This window comes from Syngnathoides biaculeatus, chromosome 23, assembly GCF_019802595.1.
Source record: "Syngnathoides biaculeatus isolate LvHL_M chromosome 23, ASM1980259v1, whole genome shotgun sequence".
Taxonomy (NCBI): domain Eukaryota; kingdom Metazoa; phylum Chordata; class Actinopteri; order Syngnathiformes; family Syngnathidae; genus Syngnathoides; species Syngnathoides biaculeatus.
The window spans coordinates 5985347-6005295 of record NC_084662.1 but is presented as its reverse complement, the minus strand read 5'-3'; the positions used below and the strand labels follow the sequence as shown (position 1 = coordinate 6005295).

The 19949-nt window shown below is 52.8% G+C and overlaps 1 protein-coding gene across 1 annotated transcript; it reads right to left on the bottom strand.

Moving 5' to 3' along the window:
• Positions 1 to 748: 748 nt before the first annotated feature.
• Positions 749 to 7025, bottom strand: blk (BLK proto-oncogene, Src family tyrosine kinase). Its single transcript, XM_061812824.1, has 12 exons — positions 6879 to 7025; positions 6198 to 6228; positions 4853 to 4946; positions 4672 to 4770; positions 4506 to 4609; positions 4278 to 4427; positions 3609 to 3761; positions 3349 to 3528; positions 2896 to 2972; positions 2515 to 2665; positions 1927 to 2058; positions 749 to 1854 (listed from the first exon to the last, which is right to left on the bottom strand). The coding sequence occupies exons 1-12, from the start codon at positions 6960 to 6962 to the stop codon at positions 1652 to 1654; spliced, it is 1458 nt and encodes a 485-aa protein (XP_061668808.1). The 5' UTR covers positions 6963 to 7025; the 3' UTR covers positions 749 to 1651.
• Between the last annotated feature and the right edge of the window lie 12924 nt (positions 7026 to 19949).

Genomic DNA, 19949 nt, shown 5'->3' with positions numbered 1-19949 from the left:
AAACGAAGAAAATTGTTTCTTTGTTTTGTTTTTTCATTTAAAAAAAAAAAAAAAAAAAGTACTCGGCACATGCGTCATGTGAATAAGGGGGTGGTTTGGCGCCGCCCGGTGGCTCCAGACCCGTCACGGCAGCCAACGCCAAATGGGCTCAGGCTGTGACCCTGACGGTGGCGCAGGCCTTCCGAGTTGCTTTGGAGTTTGGGGAGGTCGTTCCGGAATCCTCCAAATGCATCACAAAGAGTCCACAAAAGATTCTCACCGTTGTTTTTTGGGGCCGCGTCGACCAAATCAAGAGGCCCAGAAGCGACCGCCGTCCCCGCGCAGCTGGCACCGATGGCCACACGGGGGCGACGGGCGGCCGGTGCCTTCCCGCAAATGAGAAGCGCCTCCGCTCGGGTTGCCGGTTGAATTGTTAACCCCTTCTCTGATTCATTGTACAGGGAAAAAAAAAAAGATTTGAAAGGTTTGCAGCCCCCCAGTTACGTCTCAGTCGCAGGTTTTAAGGGGGGGGGGGGGGGGGCCTTTGAATTGGGATGAAATCTGCAGCCGCGTTTCTTTTTCTAATGGCTTCCTCGGACCGCGATCCGGACTCAATGCGCAAAATGGCGGCCGGCCTAGCTGACCGCAGCTCTTTTATGTCATGATTTTCTTCCTTTGAATTCAAATGTGAAAATTGTAATCGGGAGTCAATTTGCGTCCCCGCCTGCTGACTCTTTTGTAGCTTTGCTTCTTCTAAATTGTCAGGTCACACCGTCGTGGGAGCGAGTCAGATGGACCTTGATGACGGCGGGCTGGCGCTCTTTTCTCCCCGCGACCGCAAACGCAACGCCCGCCTTTTCCTTGTTCAGAAAAAAAAGGGCTGCAAAATCAAAACAAGAAAAAACAACAACGAGCTCACACCTTCTTTCCATCAATTATTGATTTCAATTTCAATTTTGACTTTCCCACGCTCCTTTCCGGTGAGAAAGTCAAATATGCGGGCTGCAAAAATGTTTTGCGTGTTGGCTCGCGTGCGTTGGCGACCTCCGGCCGGATAAACGAGCCATGAAATTGTATGAATTTATCCCTGCCGGAGTATTTCCGCTCCCGTCCAATCAGGTTTGGCCGTGCTGAAACCATTTTTCTCTCCTCTGACGACATGTAACATCGGGCAACGTTGCTATGATGTGGCACCCAATGGGTATTCAAAAACAAACACTGCAGCAAGACACGCAGACAGAGAAGACATACTCAGTGGCACATATTCTTTAGTGTCTGCGAAAAAAAACACAAATGTTACAGCAGAGGAACGAGTCACGTTCAGTCATTGAGTGAAACTTTGCCTGCGCGAATGTCGTATGCTGCCCCCAGTGGCCAGGTGGCGCACGCACTCCAGAAGGAGCCGCAATCAATCATTATGATGGGCAGTCCAGTCAGTCCTCCTCACGCCGTTATTGATGTATGTTTTCATAAAGTACGACATTGCAAAGTCCTGTTCAGTGGTTGTTTTTGGCCCAGGCTTGAACGCATGAGGGGCAATTTCGTTCCGTCGGTGGTGAAGATCAAAGGTTCAAAGATCGAAGGTTCGGACTTGCAAGCGTGGCCGGTGTCTCAAAGCGCCAAAACCGAGGCCGACGTGGAAAGGTGAGCGGAACCCGAGCCGCGGGCCTCGTTAGGTCTGCATCTCGTACTGGCCCTCGGTGGCGACGAAGAAGTCCTGGAGGAGGTTTTGGAGGAATTCGAAGGTGGGCCTCTCCTCGGGCCGCTCCCTCCAGCAGGCCATCATGAGGCGGTGGAGCTCCTCCGGGCAGCCGTCCGGACGCGACATCCTGAAGGAGCGCTCCAGGCCGCGGACCACCTCCGGGTTGCTCATTCCTGTGGGCGTCGGCGAGGGTGAGTATTTGGCGATCCGCCGCTGTCCGTAAAGCGACGCCGCGCGAGAGCCACCTGGGTACGGGGTTCTCCCGTAGGTGACGATTTCCGTCAGGAGGATCCCGAAGGACCACACGTCCGACTTGATGCTGAAGGTGCCGTAGTGGATGGCCTCTGGCGCCGTCCACTTGATGGGAAATTTTGCCCCTGCTCGTCGCGACGGGATGAGAAGTCGGCGTGTTACTGCGTGAAACCCCCGACGGAACTTACGCTCGCGAGCCGGAAGCCGAGCGGAGGCGTTTCCGGACCACCCGTCGAGTGGCATCAACGTCGCCCCCGAAAACGGGGGCCGCCGTAGTAATTACCTGCAAACCTTCTTCCGAGGTCAGAAAACAAAACCTTCTACAAACATTCATTTCTGCAGGTTTTTTTTTTTTTTTACATATTAGGGGGGAAAAGTTAATTCTATCCATCCATTGCTCACGCCCTGAACTGGTCGCCAGTCAGTCCCGGGGCGCATGTCAACGCCGTCCTTGAGTGGCAATCGATCCCACGTTATTTCCTTCTTGTTGCGGAGCTTTTGGACTTTCCTGGCCCAAATGAAACGCGGCCCTCATCGAGACGGGCAAACCGGTCTCCATCCGCGCCAGCTACGGAACCAACCTTCTCGGGCCGTGTACTCCGACTCCACCAGCCTGGCCAGGCCGAAGTCGGCGATCTTGCAGTGCAAGGTCTCGTTGACCAGGATGTTGGCCGCCCGCAGGTCCCGATGGATGGAGTTCTTGCTCTCGATGTAGGCCATGCCCTCGGCGATCTGTCTCGATCGAGAGAGACGTCAGGATTTTTTCTTTTGAGGGAAGCGCCAAAGTCTGTCCCCATTTCCTATCTGGACGTTCAGAATTGATGCAAAGCACGACGCTAATGTAATGCACGCGCGCGGCCGGCGTTGTTGCTAACACAAACGCAGCATGGCGCAATCGAGGCGGAGTTGCCGTCTCGCGTCGTCGGACCGAATCGTGTACAGTGAAGAAAGTCGTTGCCCACCTGCGCCGACATGTCGATCAGCTTGTTAAGCCTGAGCCTTTTTCCTTCGTCTGTTTTTAAAAAGTCCAGTAGACATCCTGCAAGAACACAACAAGCGCAGCTCAGACATAAACGCGTTTTCAAAACGGTGAAGAAGTATGAATTGCGAGGGGAGATACCGCGGTCCCAAGTCCGCGTCATAAGCCTGAACAAAGGAACGCCTTTGAGTGGCATTTAAAGTTTCAGCTCCAAGCCCGCAGGGGGCAGCATCCACGATGTAAGTTGTGTGACTTTAAGATCGCAACAAGTGACAACACAAGACGCAAGACAAACCAAAACTCGTGTTTTCTTTCTGCGCTTGTGGCCAAATCTTTCTCGGAGAAACAATCAAATTGGAGCGATTTGGCCGGCCAACGGGAATCGCGGCAAAGGTTGACGTAGCAAAGTGGAAACGGGGGCTCGTCCGCACGCTACCGTTGCTCATGAACTCGGTGACGATGAGGATGGGCTCCCGGGTCACCACCGCGTGCAGTCGCACCAGCCGCTGGTGCTGCAGCTGCTTCATCAGGTTGGCTTCCTGCAGGAAAGCCTTCGGCTCCATGGCGCCCTCCTTCAGGGTCTTGACGGCCACCTTCAGCGTGTTCTTGTAGTAACCTGCCGTCGCGCACGGGAAAACGTTTGACGTCGCCGAGCGGGCCGTCGCCTTTTTGCTCCCGAGCGGCGTCGGCCCTCACCCATCCATACTTCTCCGAACTGGCCGGCTCCGAGTTTCTTCACCAGTTTTAGCGTCTCGCGGGGGATCTCCCATTGGTCGGGAGCCCACGGCTGCTGGGGGGGACTCTTCCCGCAGGGGGCGTTCAGACGCTGGCACAGACCGTCCGCGGTACCTGACGGGACACACGGAGTCAAAATGGTCCAATGGTCGAGCGTTCCCTCGTGGGATTGCGCTGGATCGGTTGTGACTCTGCTCCCTCTTTTATTTTCAGTTCCCGGGCAAACTCTGGTTTGCGGACCTTCAGTGCGGGACTGCGTGAGTACTGCCTACGCCTGCGAGTATTGTCAAGAGTTCTGTTTCAGTTGCTGCTCATTGTCTGGAAAGGTTTGCAATTATTAGATCTAATGCCCGTCGTGAGCACCGAGCCGGCGGACTTTCACTCGACGAGGTTCATAAGGGTCGGCTCGGCTCTTTAAAAATCCGTAATTGAATTTTCAATTTTCCAGCTTCGAGCTAACGCGGGTCGCCGGTAGTTTGGAGAGCAAAGTCAGTCGGGACAGGAAGCGGACAAGTTCGGTTGAGGCGTCGCTTGCGCACTTTGGATTCCCGTCAACTTTTCTGGTTTACCGTGACCTGGACGGAGGACGTCGCTATCGACGGGCCTGTGCGGTCCGCCGGTTTCACTCACTTGTGTAGTATTTGACCAGCTCCTGCAAGGACGGGAAAGTGCTGGACGAGGAGATGAAGTAGCCCCCTTTGTCCAGAGAGCGGATCTTGTAGTGTTTCACCACGTCGGCGCTTTCCGGTGTGAAATCTCTGACGGACAGCGAGAAGGAGCCTAATCGGGAAGAAATCCCAGCAAAGGTTTAGACACCAGAGCGGGGACGCCGTCGCCCCGGAGTCCGGCGGCGGTCACCGTGACACGTCTCGCTTTCCCGGATGAGGAAGGCTCCGCTTTTGTTTCTGGGCGCCAGTAGCAACCTTTCCGCCTCTCTCCTGCTCAGGTCCTTGAAGAACCATCTAGAATGCAGACAACGGTGTCAGCGCTTTGTCACCGTTTGGCGCCGATACTCGCAACTTACTTTTCCACCTCGAGGCTGTCGGCCCGGACGACGTAGTTTGACGGTATGAAACCCTGCTGTCCCGTTTGCAGCGAGCGAGCCAGCCACCAGTCTCCGTTTCTTGGAAACAACGCAGAGGTGTCGGCGCGTTTGGTACCGCGGTGTCGAGCGCAGACGTAGCGCGCGAGCGCCGGCCGCTTACTCTTGCAGGACCTCGAAGTGATGTCCCTTTCCGAAGGACAGTTCACTGCGGTTGGTGGGCTTGAAGTCATGTTGAGCCACAAACACGACATGGTCTAAACACAAAGGTGCCGTCGTTATTTGGAGCATTTTGGCCTTCGTTAGCGCGTTCACCGTTGCCCGTTTTGTCGCTATCGAGCATTTGGAGCGACCCACCTCCCAAAAGAAAGACTATGCTGTAGTCTTTTATCCCCACCCCCACCCCCACCCCCAAAAAAGTTTCTTTCTGTCCTTTTCCCTTGTGTAGCCATCAGCTGCAAAACACGGGTCACTTTCACCCAAATGATTGCTTTCCAGTGCGGCGGCGCCAACTACCCGACACAAATTCCTCGCGTGTTGTTCCATACTTGGCCAATCAAGCTGATTCTGCCTTGTTTTTTTTTTTTTTTTTTAAATTTTAATCTTTTGCTTTTTGGACACAAACTCTAAACCCACAAAATTGTGCTTTGGTTGGCAAGATAAGTGATTTCCACAATGGGTGACGTGCACTCTTTGGAGCGAACCGGATTCAAGCCCGGGTGGCCCAAACGTGTCCGACTTTGGCCGAGATTCATCAGCTCATCTTTCTCCTCCGCTCAGAAGCGGTTGTCCAAAGGGGCGAAACAGTGCCCCCTACTGGAGTCTTTTTGCCATTACGGTGGACGTACAAACCTGAAGTTGAGCAACAAGCTGGCGGCGAACCTCTTTGATTTTTCTACCTTTTGAAAAATGGACTTGCAAATGTACACTTGAACGGTTAGCAGTAACTTAGGCAGGCAACGGAAACAACAAATATGACATCGCGAATACTGAATTGATGTTTGGTAACAGGAGACTGGTCAGTAAAGTCCAGCGTCAATAGTTTGTCTCGTGGAACTGGAATGCCGAGAGGCCAACGAGCCGCACTGTGTTTGTTTACTCGTCGAATGCGGCCGAGCGAAGCGTTCGGTACATCCTAATATCAGAAGAGTTGAGCCTGGGTTCGTTTATTCCTTCACGTTTGACATTTCAGAATCATCCCCCTTCAGTTTCCAAAGTGTTGCCGACCCGGTTAGCTAAGGAATGCGAACGTTGAAGCGGAAGGGAAAAAAAAAAAAAAAAAAAAAATCCCAAGCCGTACATTTGAGCCTTTCATATGACTTGAAATCTCCCCAAACGGAGAGGAAATGTCGACTCCGACCCCCCCACCCCCACCCCCGCAAATACTGTGTATTTATTTGGAATTCACAAGCGTCCTCTGCTAATCGCGTCATCTTTGGAAACGGAAGCGCCGCGAGGGCGATTTGGGCTAAGTGTTTCCTTCCCTCGGTGCGTCCGTGTGGTTTTACCGTTGTCGCAGTACGTCTTTGCGCTCCAAATCTAGAAGACAGAAAAGAAAGAAGATGTTGTCTTTAAGCACTTTTTTTTAAGCTTGCAAAGATGAAATGTGGGCAGGAGGTGCGTCGCGCCTCCAAGAACTTGACTTTCATGCAGCTATCGAGCTCGCGGCTTCCCTTCGCTTTCGAGCGTTCCGTTCATAGAAAGTAGAACGACGAGGGGGCGAATAGTGACGTGGACTGGGGGACATCGGGCTGGTGCGGTCGCTTCAGAGCGCCTCGTTGTTGGCAAGAGCCCCGCCGGCGGGGAATCGAAGTGGCTCCTCAATTTTCCACACTCCCGACAAGTCCAGTCGTTCCAGTATGAGTGGACAGAAGAAAGAACGAAAGAAAGAAAGAAAGCGAGAAGAGAGATGGTGGATCCGCGTTCTGCTTCCAGCGGGTTCCGCTCCGAAAAGATTGACTGATTTTTGGTTTTGACCAGAATTTTTGTTCCCTCGACGGGGACTCGAACGTGAAAATTTGCTTTGACTTTTCCAATGTCAAACTTTGGCTTTTCCCCCCTGCTGTTATCTTTTTTTGCGACTCGCTGCCAAAAGGAATCAAACCTTGAGCCCTCGCACTTATTTCACAAGCACGTCAAGGTTACCCGATCCCGTCGTCTAACGGGTCACAAAATGCGGGTCTCCTTACCGCGTGATTTGACTCCAGGGACGAGCGTCTCTTCCTCTCGTCCGAGTCTTCGCCGAGCGCTCGGCCGCTGCACGCGCACCCCATCGTGCCAAAACCACGTCGCCCGCGTCGGTCCGCCTGCGTGCTCCGGCTGGCGCCGGCCGTCCGTTCTGCCGCGGCGGATGGGAAAAAGTCCGGCTCTTCTTCTCGCTACCGTGATGCAGAGGCCCCCATGGGAGTTGGGGTGGGCCGGGGCGGGGCGGGGGGGCCTCCTCATTAAAGTCGACCGTTTGCAGGAGGAATTTTTCTCCGTCAGTCGGCGCCGCCCCGGTCGTCCGACATTGGCAACAAAGAACAAACAAACGAAGAAGAACTGGAGAGGAAGACCTTTTGGGGGTGCGGGTGGAAAGCGGAGAAAAGCCACCCGGGCACGGGGAAAACGGGCAATTGGACCCGCGTATTCGGAACTGCGAGACCCAAATTCTACGGCTGCCGGTGGAGGGGAAGGGGCGGCTGCAACTTTTTCTTCTTCTGGATTGAGCGGCCACTAGAGGGCGGGAAAGGCAATGATATTCTACTTGTTTGCGTGAAACCCCCGAAGTTTTTTGGGTTGTTTTTTCTGACCCCCCCCCCCTCCCCCAGTCACCTTTGAGCATTATATTTACATGATATCATAATCAGGAGGCTGTTTTGCTTTGTGAAGGAGGATGACGACAGTCGTGTTGCAAGTGGAGGGAACAATCAATCTGACAACATCGGAGGAAGTGTTTGCTTCCTAAGCGGTGGGGGCGGGGGGGGGGGGGCAACACTTCACAGCTTTTCTCCGGACCACCTGCATGCGTGTGTGTGTTTGTTACACACACGCTGCAGGTGCACGAGTTTTATGGAGGGGGGAGCCCCCCCCCCCCGAACTCCTTTTCCTCTTTGCTTTTTTTGTATTTTCTTCCCCAGCCTTGGCGGACGGCGCTCGGGGGTCCCCAGACGTCGCATCCTGCCGGCAGGATCCTCCTGAGCGGCCCCACAGGATAACCTCAACAACGGTGGGAAAGAAAGGGGGCCTAAGGCCTCCTTTGGCATCTCGGGGGGGGGGGGGTGTCCTTTTATTTTCAAAACCCCCCAAAAAGGACCGATTGGACTCCTGGCCTTCAAAATATTTGCAGTCCAATGTGATGACGTCTCTTTTTTGTGATTGCTAAATGCCAGCAGCGGATTGTGAGCAACCCTAAACCCCGAGAAAATCCACCAACCGGGGTGCCCCCCTTTCGTCTTCAAAACCAAAAAACTGCCGGTGACTTGTTTTGTTTTTGTTTCTAGGACTCGTTAGTCCTTTGAATCACCGGGGAAATATTTTGAAAGTTTTTTTTGGAAATCTGCGCGACGTGCAGCCGACCGACGCGTGGCGCCTTCCCGCTCCGAGATTCCACATTTCTCAGTTTGGCTTCAGAAACTTCATTTCTGATGTTCTCGATTGGATCGAGGTCCGGGGATCGGGCGGGCCGCTCGGTGACGCTGACGTTCTCGGTATGGAAGCGAGACCTTGCGTGTTTTCGAGTGTTGGGCGGTCAAGACCTCTTCGAAACATGATGATGTCGGCGAGAAATAGGCCCAAGAAACGTAGCCATATTGCGTGTACTTGGTCTGGTCTGGGTCTTGTTGCTTTTTCGAGAACCTTCCGGTGACCTTTTTGACACCTCGCAATAAAAATGGACTGAAAACGTGGTTTAATCTTCTTGGTCACATTGGACTGCTATAATTTTGACGCGACTGCACGTGGTAGTGAATTAGGGCCCATTTTTTTCCCGACTCCCCCCCCCCCCCCCCCACTTTGGTTGCTACTGGTAGCGAGATCGGGCCCAACCTTCCCCTACCATTCGGCCGCTTTTGGGGGTCTAACGAGGACAGCCGGCGGTCAACAAGGATCTGGTTGTCATATTCATATTTGAAGTCACAGCAATTCTATTCCTAAAATGCTTGAAATATGTTTCTTTTTTTTTTTTCTTGTTCCGTCGTGGACTTCCCGGCAGTGTGGGAACCTTTGGCGGCTGGTGTCCCACACGACGCCATGAGAAGGTCCTTGCTGAACCCCAACGAGACAAAAAGGAACAATAAGTAGTGCCCCCCCCCCCCCCCCCCGATGCATTCAGCAGGCATCCCTGCCGCTCCTCCGGGACGTCACCCGTCACTCACCTCCCTCCAAGTCCCCCAAATGTGACCGAGACCCCCCCCCCCGGCGGTCCCTCTTTGCCGATTCCGTGATTGCGCTCCCAGATGAGGCCTTTTTACTCTCTTGCAGCGTTTGTGGCGGAAAGAAGTCGGAGGAGGCGGGTCGCAGGTGCTTCCTCAGCAAGCTTTTGTTTTGCTTTCTTCGCCATTTCTTCTCTTCCCAAAGTCAACCTTGCATTTTATTTGATTATCATTATTATTATGATTTCTTTTTTTTTTTACGGACTCCCTCAAGGCTTGTGCCAGTTCTCGTCGGAAAAAAGAGCGGCCGACGTCGGGAAAGAAAAGAGCCTGTGGAGCGTCGTAGCCGGTGGCCTCCTTGACCCCCCCGAACATTTTGACGAGGACCGGAAAAGGTTCCGCCATTTTGACCCGAGAGCACGCGTCGTCCCGCGACCTTGGGTGTTGCATTTCCTAGTTTTTCAAATGGCTTCCGGAACAGAACGTACGGTCGGTTACGGCCGCAGGTGAGCCGCACTGCGTTTCTTTTGCAGAGAAACGAGGAAGTTGACGGCCGTTTCTTGGGAACCGAAGCGACTGTCAACTTCGGACTGTACCCGCACAAGTCAGAAGCAGAATATTTCTCCTTTAATTTCTTTGCCATTCATTCTGCGACCCCCTTTTGGCTCCCAAGCCACCAGTTGAGGATTGCAGGTGGACTGGAGCATTTTTGGTTCGAGGCTCAAATATTGATGATGATGATGATGATGATGGTGACCTCCCAACATTTGATTACGGGATGGATTACGCTTGCTTGTTTTTGCCGCAAGACCCTTTTCAAGTTTGCACAGCACACCACTCATTGATTTTTTTTTTTTTTTTTTTTTCCCCGCAACGCTTATCCTCACGTGGGTCGCAGGCTCCCCGGAGGAAGCGGGGAACGCCCTGAACCAGTCGCCGGCCAATCGCAGCCCGGCCACGTAGAAACAAATCTCGGTTGGCACCTACGGGCAGCTTCGAGCTTTCAATGAATGTCGCGTGCAACTCGATGGGATGCCCGCGGAAATGCCACCCGCACCCACGCAGGCAGAGAACGTGCAAAATCCGCAGAGGCCGGGCCGGGATCCGAACCCCGGCGAGGCGGATACGCCAAGCGCTCGTCCGAGCGCCAATGAATGAGGTTCGGTTCATTTTCTGGCAAGCAATTGACGGTCAAGCAAGCGCTCATTTGTCAAAAGGACGTCTGGGGCAAAAAGAGTCGCGCGGCGCATCCGAGGTGTCTGTCCGGTACAAAACGGGGGGATGGGCCGAGGCCGCGTGACGTCCTCGGCTCGGCGGGGCTTCGCGCACTCCATCAGGGTGACACCAATTACGGGTGAGCGCATCCATCAGCCTCGTCTTAATGGGCTGCCGGGATTTGCTCCACCGGCGCCGGAAGGTTTACAGTCAGGAGCTACCCCCCGATTTGGCCTCACGGCCTGTTCGGAAAGGCCACAATTGGCCAAGGAAGCTGATTCCGATTCTGAATTTGGCTCAGCAAAAGTCACATTTTGCTTTTTCCTCAACTTCCTCCGATCCGTCCGTCCGTCCTTTTCCTGTCGCGCTTGTGTGCCGACCGGCCACCGGCCACCGGCCAGTCTTCTACCGACCTGGCGCGCATGTTTCGGGGATGGAGGAAGACAAAAGCCGCGCATCGTGCACAAGCCGGATTGGAACCCACAACTTGAGAAGGAATTTGGGGAGATTTTTTGTTTTTTTGATCTTCTCTATTAATATTTATTTCTCGTCACGAGTCAGCCTTTGCATTATGAGCGGAATGAGTATTGAAAGTGCAATTTTATTTTCCAGACAAGAAGTTCTTGTTACATCCACGGGGAGGCGACACCTCCCGCTTTTTTTCTGCTGAACGTCACCATCGCGTTCAGCTCGTCTACTTTGTCAACTAAGTGCGACGTTCACGCTAAGCATTCAAAATGAGGATCATCTGACGATCGGGAGCGAACGTAGAACCTCGAAGCGGAGTCCAACATCTGAGCATACAGAAACACATCAAAGATTTTCCCTTTTTGAAATCCGCGTCTGTCGTCTCAATAAGCCAACGCTCACGGTTCTGATGGCGATTCGCCAGCGCCGCTGCGGGTTCGGACCACCCCGGACCTGGCAAAAAGCGCGTCTGGCCTCCCTCGGCGATTGTTTTGCGCTCGGCGGCAAAGTTTATGCGTCTGAATCTTCGCCGTCCGCGTAGGCGCCGTCCTCAGACTCGGTACTCACTTTGTTCAAAGTGGTATTTCCGCTCAATGTCGTCGTTTCCTCTGCGACGCTTTTACCGGCTTCCTCGTCAGGAATTAATTGGTACGCCGGGCTTAGCGGCTCTCGGTCCTCGCCGTCGAGGGACTCCGCCTCATCTTCGCCGTCGGCCGAGTCTCCCCGGTTGGCGGACTCGGCTCCTCGCTCCTCTTTGTCGGAGGCCTCAAAAGTTTCTCCGTTGGTTTCCTTGTCATCTTGCTGATGGTCTCCCTCTGGTTGATTGTCTTCTGTTTCACTGTTTTCAGCCGTCAGCGCCGTCAGGTTATCTGTACCTTCTTTTTCAGTCTCCTTGTCGTCTTCTTCTTCTTCTTGTTGTTCTTCTTCTTCTTCCTCTTCTTCTTCTTCTTCTTCTTCTTCTTCTGCTTCTTCCTCTTGTTCTTCTTCTTCTTCTTCTTCTTCTTCTTCTTCATTGTGCCCTATTTTGCTCCTCTCCTTGTCTCGCGCTCCCCGGTCCAGACTCGCAGCGTCGATGATGTCCGGTTCTTCCACCGCGTCGAGGTTTCTTTCGTCTTGGCCTCGATCGACGTGCCCCGGTTCGCTGTCTGCCCCGCTCGCATCATCTGGAGCGCCATCCTTTGTCACCTCGGACTTGTCGTTCACGTCACCTTGGGTATTTGCGGCTTCTTCCCCCTCTGGCGCTCCTTCTTCATCGTCATCTCTTCGTTCAGGTTCCTCAGATTCTTCTTCGGGTTCTTCGTTTTCAGATTCTTCTTCCTGCTTGCCGGTGTTTCCCGTCGTGTCATCTTTCCACGCGGCTTCTTTGGACGTATCCTCATCAAGATCCGGATCTTCGTCGTTCGTGTCACTGACCCCGTCTTTCTCTGGATCTTCTCCGCCGTCACTCGTCGGGGCCTCCCCCGCTTCTCCGTCGGACGCCCGCTCGTATGAGCTTTCCTCTTCCTCGTCAGTCTCGACGTTGGTGTCGTCTCGGCTTAAAGCCGATAAGTCTTCCTCTGCGGCGGACTCGTCTTTGGCATCTTGGATGTCATCTCGGCTAGTGACGGACAAATCCCGGTCAACGTCCGCCGTTTCCTCTTGTGCTGCATTTCCGTCCTCGGCGTCTGCATCGAATTCTTCACTCGCGGCCTTTGTCGGGTCGTTCTCTGTGGGCGCATGGCCGCCATCTTCTCCCGAAGCGGTGCCGTCATTTTCGTCTCCACTTTTGGCAGACGTCTCCTCTTCGGCATCACCATTTTCGACTTCTTCGGATTCCTGACTGTGAGCTGACACGGCGCCGTCTTCATCTCGGGCCGCTGGGTTCTCACCGGCCTCCTCGCTCACCTTTTCGTCTTCTGCAGCGACGCCGTCATCCACATATCTGTTGTCATGGGTCTCGTCTAGACCAGCGGCAAGAGTCTCCGCTTCACCACCGACTTTCTGTTCTTTGGCCTCTTCAGATTGGGTTTCATGCACGGTTGCCTGTTCTGCATCTTCATCTTCGGTCGATTCGAGCGCCTCTTCGCTCATCGTTCCACCTCCGCTTGCAGCGTGTTGATCCTCGGCCTCCGCTCCACTTCTGACGGGGGTCTCCTCTTCACTGTCTCCTTTTCCTTCTTCCTCTTCCTCTGATTCCTGTTCACTGGTGGCCGACACGGCAGGCTCCTGTGCCGCATCCTCAATTGTGGCGGTTTCGGCCGCGTCTTCACTCATGTCGTCCTCTTCTCCAGTGTCCTGATCCGCGTCAGCCGCCTCCTCATTCTCAGGTTCACTTGTGGCAGGAGTCTCGTATTCACCGTTGGCATCGGCTTCTTCGTGGCTCCCCGATTCACCTTTGCCTGTGGGTGTCTCTTGTGCTGCATCTTCATCATTGTCGGTTTCAGAAACGTCCCCACTCATCATTTCGCCTTCTGCAACCTCCTGATTCTCAGCAACCGTTTCCTCATTCTCAGCTCCACCCGTGGCAAGGGTCTGGCCTCGGCCATCGACTCCTCCTTCCTCTTCATCCGATTCCCGTTCACTCGTGGCCATCGCAACAGCCTCTTGTGTCTCATCTTCGTCTTCTGCGGTTTCAGGAAGGTCTTCGCTCGCCATCTCGTTTGCCGCGCCAACCTCGTCTTGACTAGCGGCAGGAGTCCCCTCTTGGTCCTCCCCTGCCGCTTCTTTGTCAGCCTCAGATACATGTTGACTTGTAGCTCCCGGGGCGACGTCCAGAGCTGCATCTTCATCTTCACCATCATCTGCAGAAACCTCATCATCTTCTTTGGAGTTGTTCACGTCGTGGTTTTTTTTATCATCTCTTTCCCCTTCTTCTTCTTCTTCTTCTTCTTCTTCTTCTTCTTCTTGGCTTTTATCAGTCGCTGAAGCTATGATGGTGGCCTCTTGTGGTACAACTTCATCTTCAAGCGTGGCGATGTCTGGTCTCTCTTCATCCTGCCCCTCATCGTGAGGTGACTCATCATCGTTGAATTCATTTGTGGTACCAGGGTCCTCGTTCTCAGAATCCTCTAAAGCGTCAACTCCTTCTCCTTCATCTTCCTCCGATTCCTGTTGACTTGCGGCTTCCATTAGGGCCTCTTGCGCCGTAGCTGCAGCACCCTCGACCATCACCACATTTTCGGCCGTGTTTCCACCCTCATTTGAGTCCTTCGCGGTGGATGCGTCATCCTTCTCATCTGCGCTGCCGGCAGGTCTTTCATTTGCCACATTACCAGCACCATCTGCTCCAGGTTTGTCTTGTGACACATGTGGAACAGTGGGCTCCTTTGCTTCATTTCCATCTTCAGCATCTTCTCTCGAGGCCGCACCCTCGCCGTCGTCCTCTTTTGACGCTTCACTTTCAGTCACGGCTTCTTGTTCGCGTTCAGAAATCTCGAGGCTCTTCTCCGTGTCGTGAAATCGGTCTTCCACTGCTTCTCGCATAGCGTGGTCCAGGATCTGCTCGACAAGTGTTGCTGCCGCTTTTGCTTCACGGTTGTTCGCGACATCCTCTTCAGGCTCGTCGTTTCTCATCGGAAGATCCGTCTGTCGGTCAAAGTCCAAGAGGACAGGGGCAGCATTCATCATTTCCGCAGGGATCTGCGGCCCCAAGGACATTTTCTTTCGGATGCAGGATTCACATGGGCAGTTTTCGTCCTCGTTCTCACCACGCTGGTCACTAAAAGTAGCGCTTGCCGTTGAATCGTCGCTTTTTCCCGAGCGTTTGGTTTTCATTCGAAGCCGTCGCCTCCTCTCGTCCGTCTGGGTGGTCGAAGGTCTGGACTTTGCTTCTTTAGGGGGTCTCGGCAAGCCTGCCCCAGCTTGGATCTTACACAGTTCTCTATGTATACTGATTTGGATGCGCCTGTGGATCTCATCCCGAAGTTCGCCGATCATCCTGTCGAGCTGTTCGTTATCAACTATGTTCCACTGGTCTTTGAACTCACTCATCGCGTTGACGTAATGAGTCATGAACTGCTTTTCTATTTTGGTTAGCAAACGAAGGACCCACACAGGGTCGGGCTCCTGAGATCGCCCTTTACTGGACTCTACTGCAACCTCGCTAATGGCGTCTGCTTCAAGCCTCTGCGCTGCGCCTGAGCTCTTGTTTGAGGCTGGTGTGAGTTCCCTGTGACTGTCTTGACTTTTAATCGTCTCATCGGATGACGGATCTCCATTTGGCTTTCCCTCATGCGTGTGTTCTTCCTCTTCTCTCGCTGCTTCTCTATCTTGGGGGACCTTGCGTGCTTTGCCGAGTGTCTCTGCAAGAGTTTGTTGTCGATTCCTACCATCGCTGCTCTTCCCAGAACCCGTGGAGCCGCTGTTGACATCTATACCAGACGATGACCCGTGATTAAAGTCCTGGTCAGAATGCCGGTCGGCTTTTTCTTCTCCCGCGGCTTCATTTTCCGAGGGGTTGCAATGCCACAAAGACTGAAGAATCTCCATGAGTGCTTTGTATTGTTCACATTTGATGTCTGCAATTTTAGGATCGCTGTCGATCAACTGCAGCTTTGCGAGGCAATCAAAAAGACCTCGAGCGGAAGTGCTCAGTTTACGTCCGTATACCGGAGAGAGCTCTGGTAAACTGTTGCATCGGTCGAGCTTCGGATTGAGAAGGACTTTCATCACCTGCACAGAAGAGTGAAATATCTTTGAGTCAGTCTCTTCGGAATGATCTGCCCGTGATTTCCCCGCCGTTTTCGGGCATTCATTGTCAGAAACGCCGCTCCCGTCGTTTAGCCCTTTTCTATTGTTCTCAGCGGTGGTTTGGTTTACGGCGTTCCCGCTGAACTCCTCCATGTCACACAATTCTTCATCGGACGGAATTTTGTTCAGCCATTCATTGACTACTTCGGACAAGGAAGCGTTGGGCAGGCTTGACGGAACAAGGACTTCGTCATCAGCATCCATCGTCTCTTTGTCGCTTTTGTTGTCGCTCCTGGCTGCAGCCACGGCATCTTTGGGACCATTTGGTACCTGCTCAGAGCTCACGCCGCCTTTGGCCGGAGTGTCACAAACCTGATCGACGTCTTTTCTTCGCTCGTCATCATCTCCGTCGACTAGAATACCAATTTTCTGGGGTTTCACAGATGTTTCAGATTTGCCTGACGCTTTGCTTTTTCTCCCCAAAGCCTGAGATGTTACCGAAGATTTGGACTTTGATGACGTGGCTCTGGATGCTCTAAGTTCCAATTCCTCCACCGCCACAACAGGAACGTCTGACTTCTTTGAGTTTGCAGACACGTTTGACGTTGCACTTTTGGTTCCTTCACCGGGTTGACGGGAGACTTTTCCAGACTTTCTGCTTCCTGAAGACTGATACGATTTGACTGACAGCACATCCGATGTCCCCTGAATCCCTTCCTCTCCCCTCCTGTCTGATAGATTTGATGTCCTTGACCTTAGACACGTCTCTGACTTGCTTGTCATTGCGCTCAGTGCCGTTTGTTCTTCACACTCTTCTTGACTACATTCAGTTTGAGGAAGCAGAGACGGTTTGGAAGCTCCAGACAGCGAAGAGATGACAGATTTGGGCCTTTCCTCTGTGTCATCTGTGTTTGAAACATCTCCAACGGCTTTCGTTTTCTTGGAAGCTGCTGGAGAATTTGATCTCCTGGATTTGGCTGATTTGCCAGAGGTTGTACTCGGTGCTCTATCGATACCGTCGCCATTGTTTTCATGCACCGCAATTGAGGGTTTTGACTTTGCCGAAGAAGTGGACTGTGCCGATTTGGCAGATCTCAACGACTCAGCCGAGACGGCGCCGAGCGGCCTCGCCGTGGTTTCCTCTTGGTTTGCGGAATTTTCTTCTGAAGGAACCTCACACGCTCCTGCGCTTCTCAATGATTCAGATACGTTTGTCCTGGTTGTTTTGTCGGATGCTTTGCTTGCTGATCTCTGTTCAGGTTCATCTTGATTCTCTGACTCTGTTTCATCGGCTTTATATAATGCGGAGCGTGCCAAAGTACTTGACTTTTTCGAGCTCGCGGACAAAGCTGACTTTGCCGACAAAGCGCTGACAGCTCTTTCTGGAGTCACACAAATTTCAGACGCATCTTCAACGACATCCGAAGCCTGTGACTGGACTGGACTTTCTTCAGGCCTGTCCTGGTCCTCATCATCGGCACATTCAGAGATTTCTTCAGTTGCCGATGTAGCCGAAGTCACTCCTTCATCCGTCTCAATTTCGCCAACATCTACGCTGTGTTCACTGGTAAGCTCAGAAATGTCCCTCGATACCACCGACGCACTCGCACATTTTGCGGACCTGATCGACAAGCTGCTTGAAGCGCTCTCCAGGCGATGGTGACGAGAGCTGTTTTCCTCAGTTGAGACTTTGGATTTGTTGGAGTTTGCAGATTTGGCAGCCAGTTTACTCCCTGTTCTGCTCGAGACTTCGTCAGGAACAAATTCAGACGCTTTCGACGTGTCTGAAGCTTTTGACTTGGGCCTGCGCACTAGAGATGCACGGTTTGACCGACTGGATCGATCTGATCTACTGGATTGTACAGAGAGCGAGCTTATTGATATGCTCTCACTTTGTTCGTCCAGTGGAGAATCAGCTCCATAATCCGAAAGCATATCGTTGACAGACACAGCGGTTGCGCAAATGCTTGACCTTTCAGATCTTTGGGATCGGACTGACCTGCTGCTCTGCGCTCTCTCTTCACGGTCACGTGGACCGCCAGCTCTTTTTGACGCTGCTGAGCTCAGAGAAAGGGTTGACTTTGCAGTCTTGGCTGACATTGCACTGCGTGCTCTCTCGTCACGTCCCTCTCCCACGTCTTCATCGGCAACCTTTGTGGCGTTTGAGTTTCTGGAAATGTACGATTTTGCAGATGTTGCCGACAAAACGCTGGGAGATCTCTCCGCTGAAACAGGTGACTCGATTGAATCTGCGAACCTGCGGCTTGATGCCCTTCCTTCTGTTTTCTCATTTTTTTCATCCTCTGAACAGTGAGACTCGTCTTCTTCTGCAGACCATTTGGATGTGCTCAACCTCGTGGAAATGTGGGATCGGACCGACGCGCCATTCAGAGGAGCCTCGGAAAGGTTTGATTCCGGAGACAGACTTTTACATTCAGCTGGAACATCACCGGCTTCGGACGCACTAGACTTTATAGACCGCACGGATTTGGCCGACGTGGCCGATGGCTCAGATTTCACACTCAGTTGGCTCTCATCCTTGTTTGACCTTGAGCAAACTGATTCGGTCGACAGGACGCTCGGAGATCTCCGGTTTTCTTTTCCTCCAGTATCCTCATCCTGACTTGCTTCAACTTTATCAGATATTTTGGATGCCTTAGATTTGGCAGATGTTACACTTCCTGCCCTTTCTGTGAGTTCCTGATCCCTGCCATTTTGTTGTTCAGAAGCTTTGGACTTGATAGAAAATGCCGAAGACTCTGACTCTACTGTTTTTCCCGACATGGCACTTTGCGACCGGGCTTTAGATTCACTCCGGTTTCCAGGATTTGGCTCGACTTGATCAGAACTGGGTATTTCCTCCATTTCCTCATTTGGGAAGTTTTCCTCGCCTTCCAGATGACATGACGTGTTGCTCGCCGCTTTGGTCTTCCACTCATCATCCACTCCTCCATCATGATCTTCAGAGGATTCTGATTGGCAAGAACTTGTCAAGTTGACTGATGGGATTGCGCTTTGAGGTCTAGCTTCAGCTGCCTGGGCAGTATCTCCACCAAGACCACATTCTGGGCTTTTCGATTGTGTCGACCGCACGTCTGGTGTCGTGGATTCAACCGACATGCCGCTCGAAACTCTCTCCGCCGGAATCTCTTCGGCGCACCCATCAACATCTGAAGAGTTCCTCTCTGACACCAAATCTGCATCATCAACCTCAGTGGTTTTTGACATTCTAGATGTTGCCGATCTTTCTCGCGTAACTCCCGTAACATTTGATCCGGAGGACCCGACACTCGATGCTCTTTCTTCGCCATCTCCACCCATCTTGGATTCACCTCGTGAGTCTCCCTCCAATTGCTCATCATCCATACTTTGTTCGGGTGTTTCCGACACCGATGTTGGGCTTTGTGTTCTCTGGTCAGGTCTGCTCTCACTTGGGTCTGCTTCATCTTTCTCTTTGGCGTGTCTTTCAAAGCCTTTTTCCTCATCCTCGGATGAGACTGAGGTTTTGGATTTAGACGACAGGGACGTCGGCGGTCTTTCTTCAGGAGCTCCCGTTTTTGATTGACACTGTTCACCTTGGACCTCGGACTTGACCGACATGCGACTTTGCTGCGGTCTTTGGTCACCCACTAAGACATCGGGTTCATACCTTGATGAGGCATTCGAATGAGCTGACATGGCACTTTTAGATCCTTCGTCCTCTTCACCCTCACCTTCCGCATTGTGAGTGGGATCCGACTTTACCGACGTAGCGCTGAGCTGTCTTTCCATTTTGCCTGTCTCCTCTCGGTCCTTTTCCGGATCATCCTTTGATGTTCCACAGTGACATGTGTAAGACTTTTTGGATTTTTTCATCTTCCCGCAAGGCTTTGTGTCACTGGATGTTGAGGACGATTTCCTTGACGTATGCGGTCCAACGCTGCCCGTGGCCTCTTCCCACTCAGGTTTTCCACTCTTCAAGGATGGTTTCATTGCGCTCGGTGAGGCATGGTCGCCATTGACTGCCCATTCGGGTTCGTTTTCGTCATTGTTGCTCAACGTGCAAGACTCAGCACGGATAGTGCAGTACTCCACAGTTTCAGAGGCCTTAACGCACGCTTCCTGCGCCATCACTTGTTCGGTGTTTTCCTCGCTCGATCTTTGAACCACCGTCCTCCTGGAGACCACCGTGTGCGAGGAGGCACTCGAGCTCGACGTCTGAACGCCGCAACTATCTCCCTGCATGCTGGCCACGTTCGTCCAGATGTTGCAGCAGTGAGGATAGCGATAGCCTTGCGCATGCCTCCGGTGGCGCCTCGTGACATACGTTTCCAATTGCTCGCCGGTAGAAAAGTTTTCAGAACCCGAGCAGCTTCTGTCACTACCTTGCTCCTGAGGATGCCGGCTGGCCCCGGTGGCCGACTTTGTCACCTCAGTGGACCAAAGTAAGGTTTTGTCGTTGTCTAGACGAAAGCGGACTTTCATCTTCATTGACAAGCTGCCATCTCTGTTGACTCGTACAAGTTTCTCGACATCGTCGTCCGGTGTTCCGGTGGCAGTGGACGGAGCGGAGCCAAT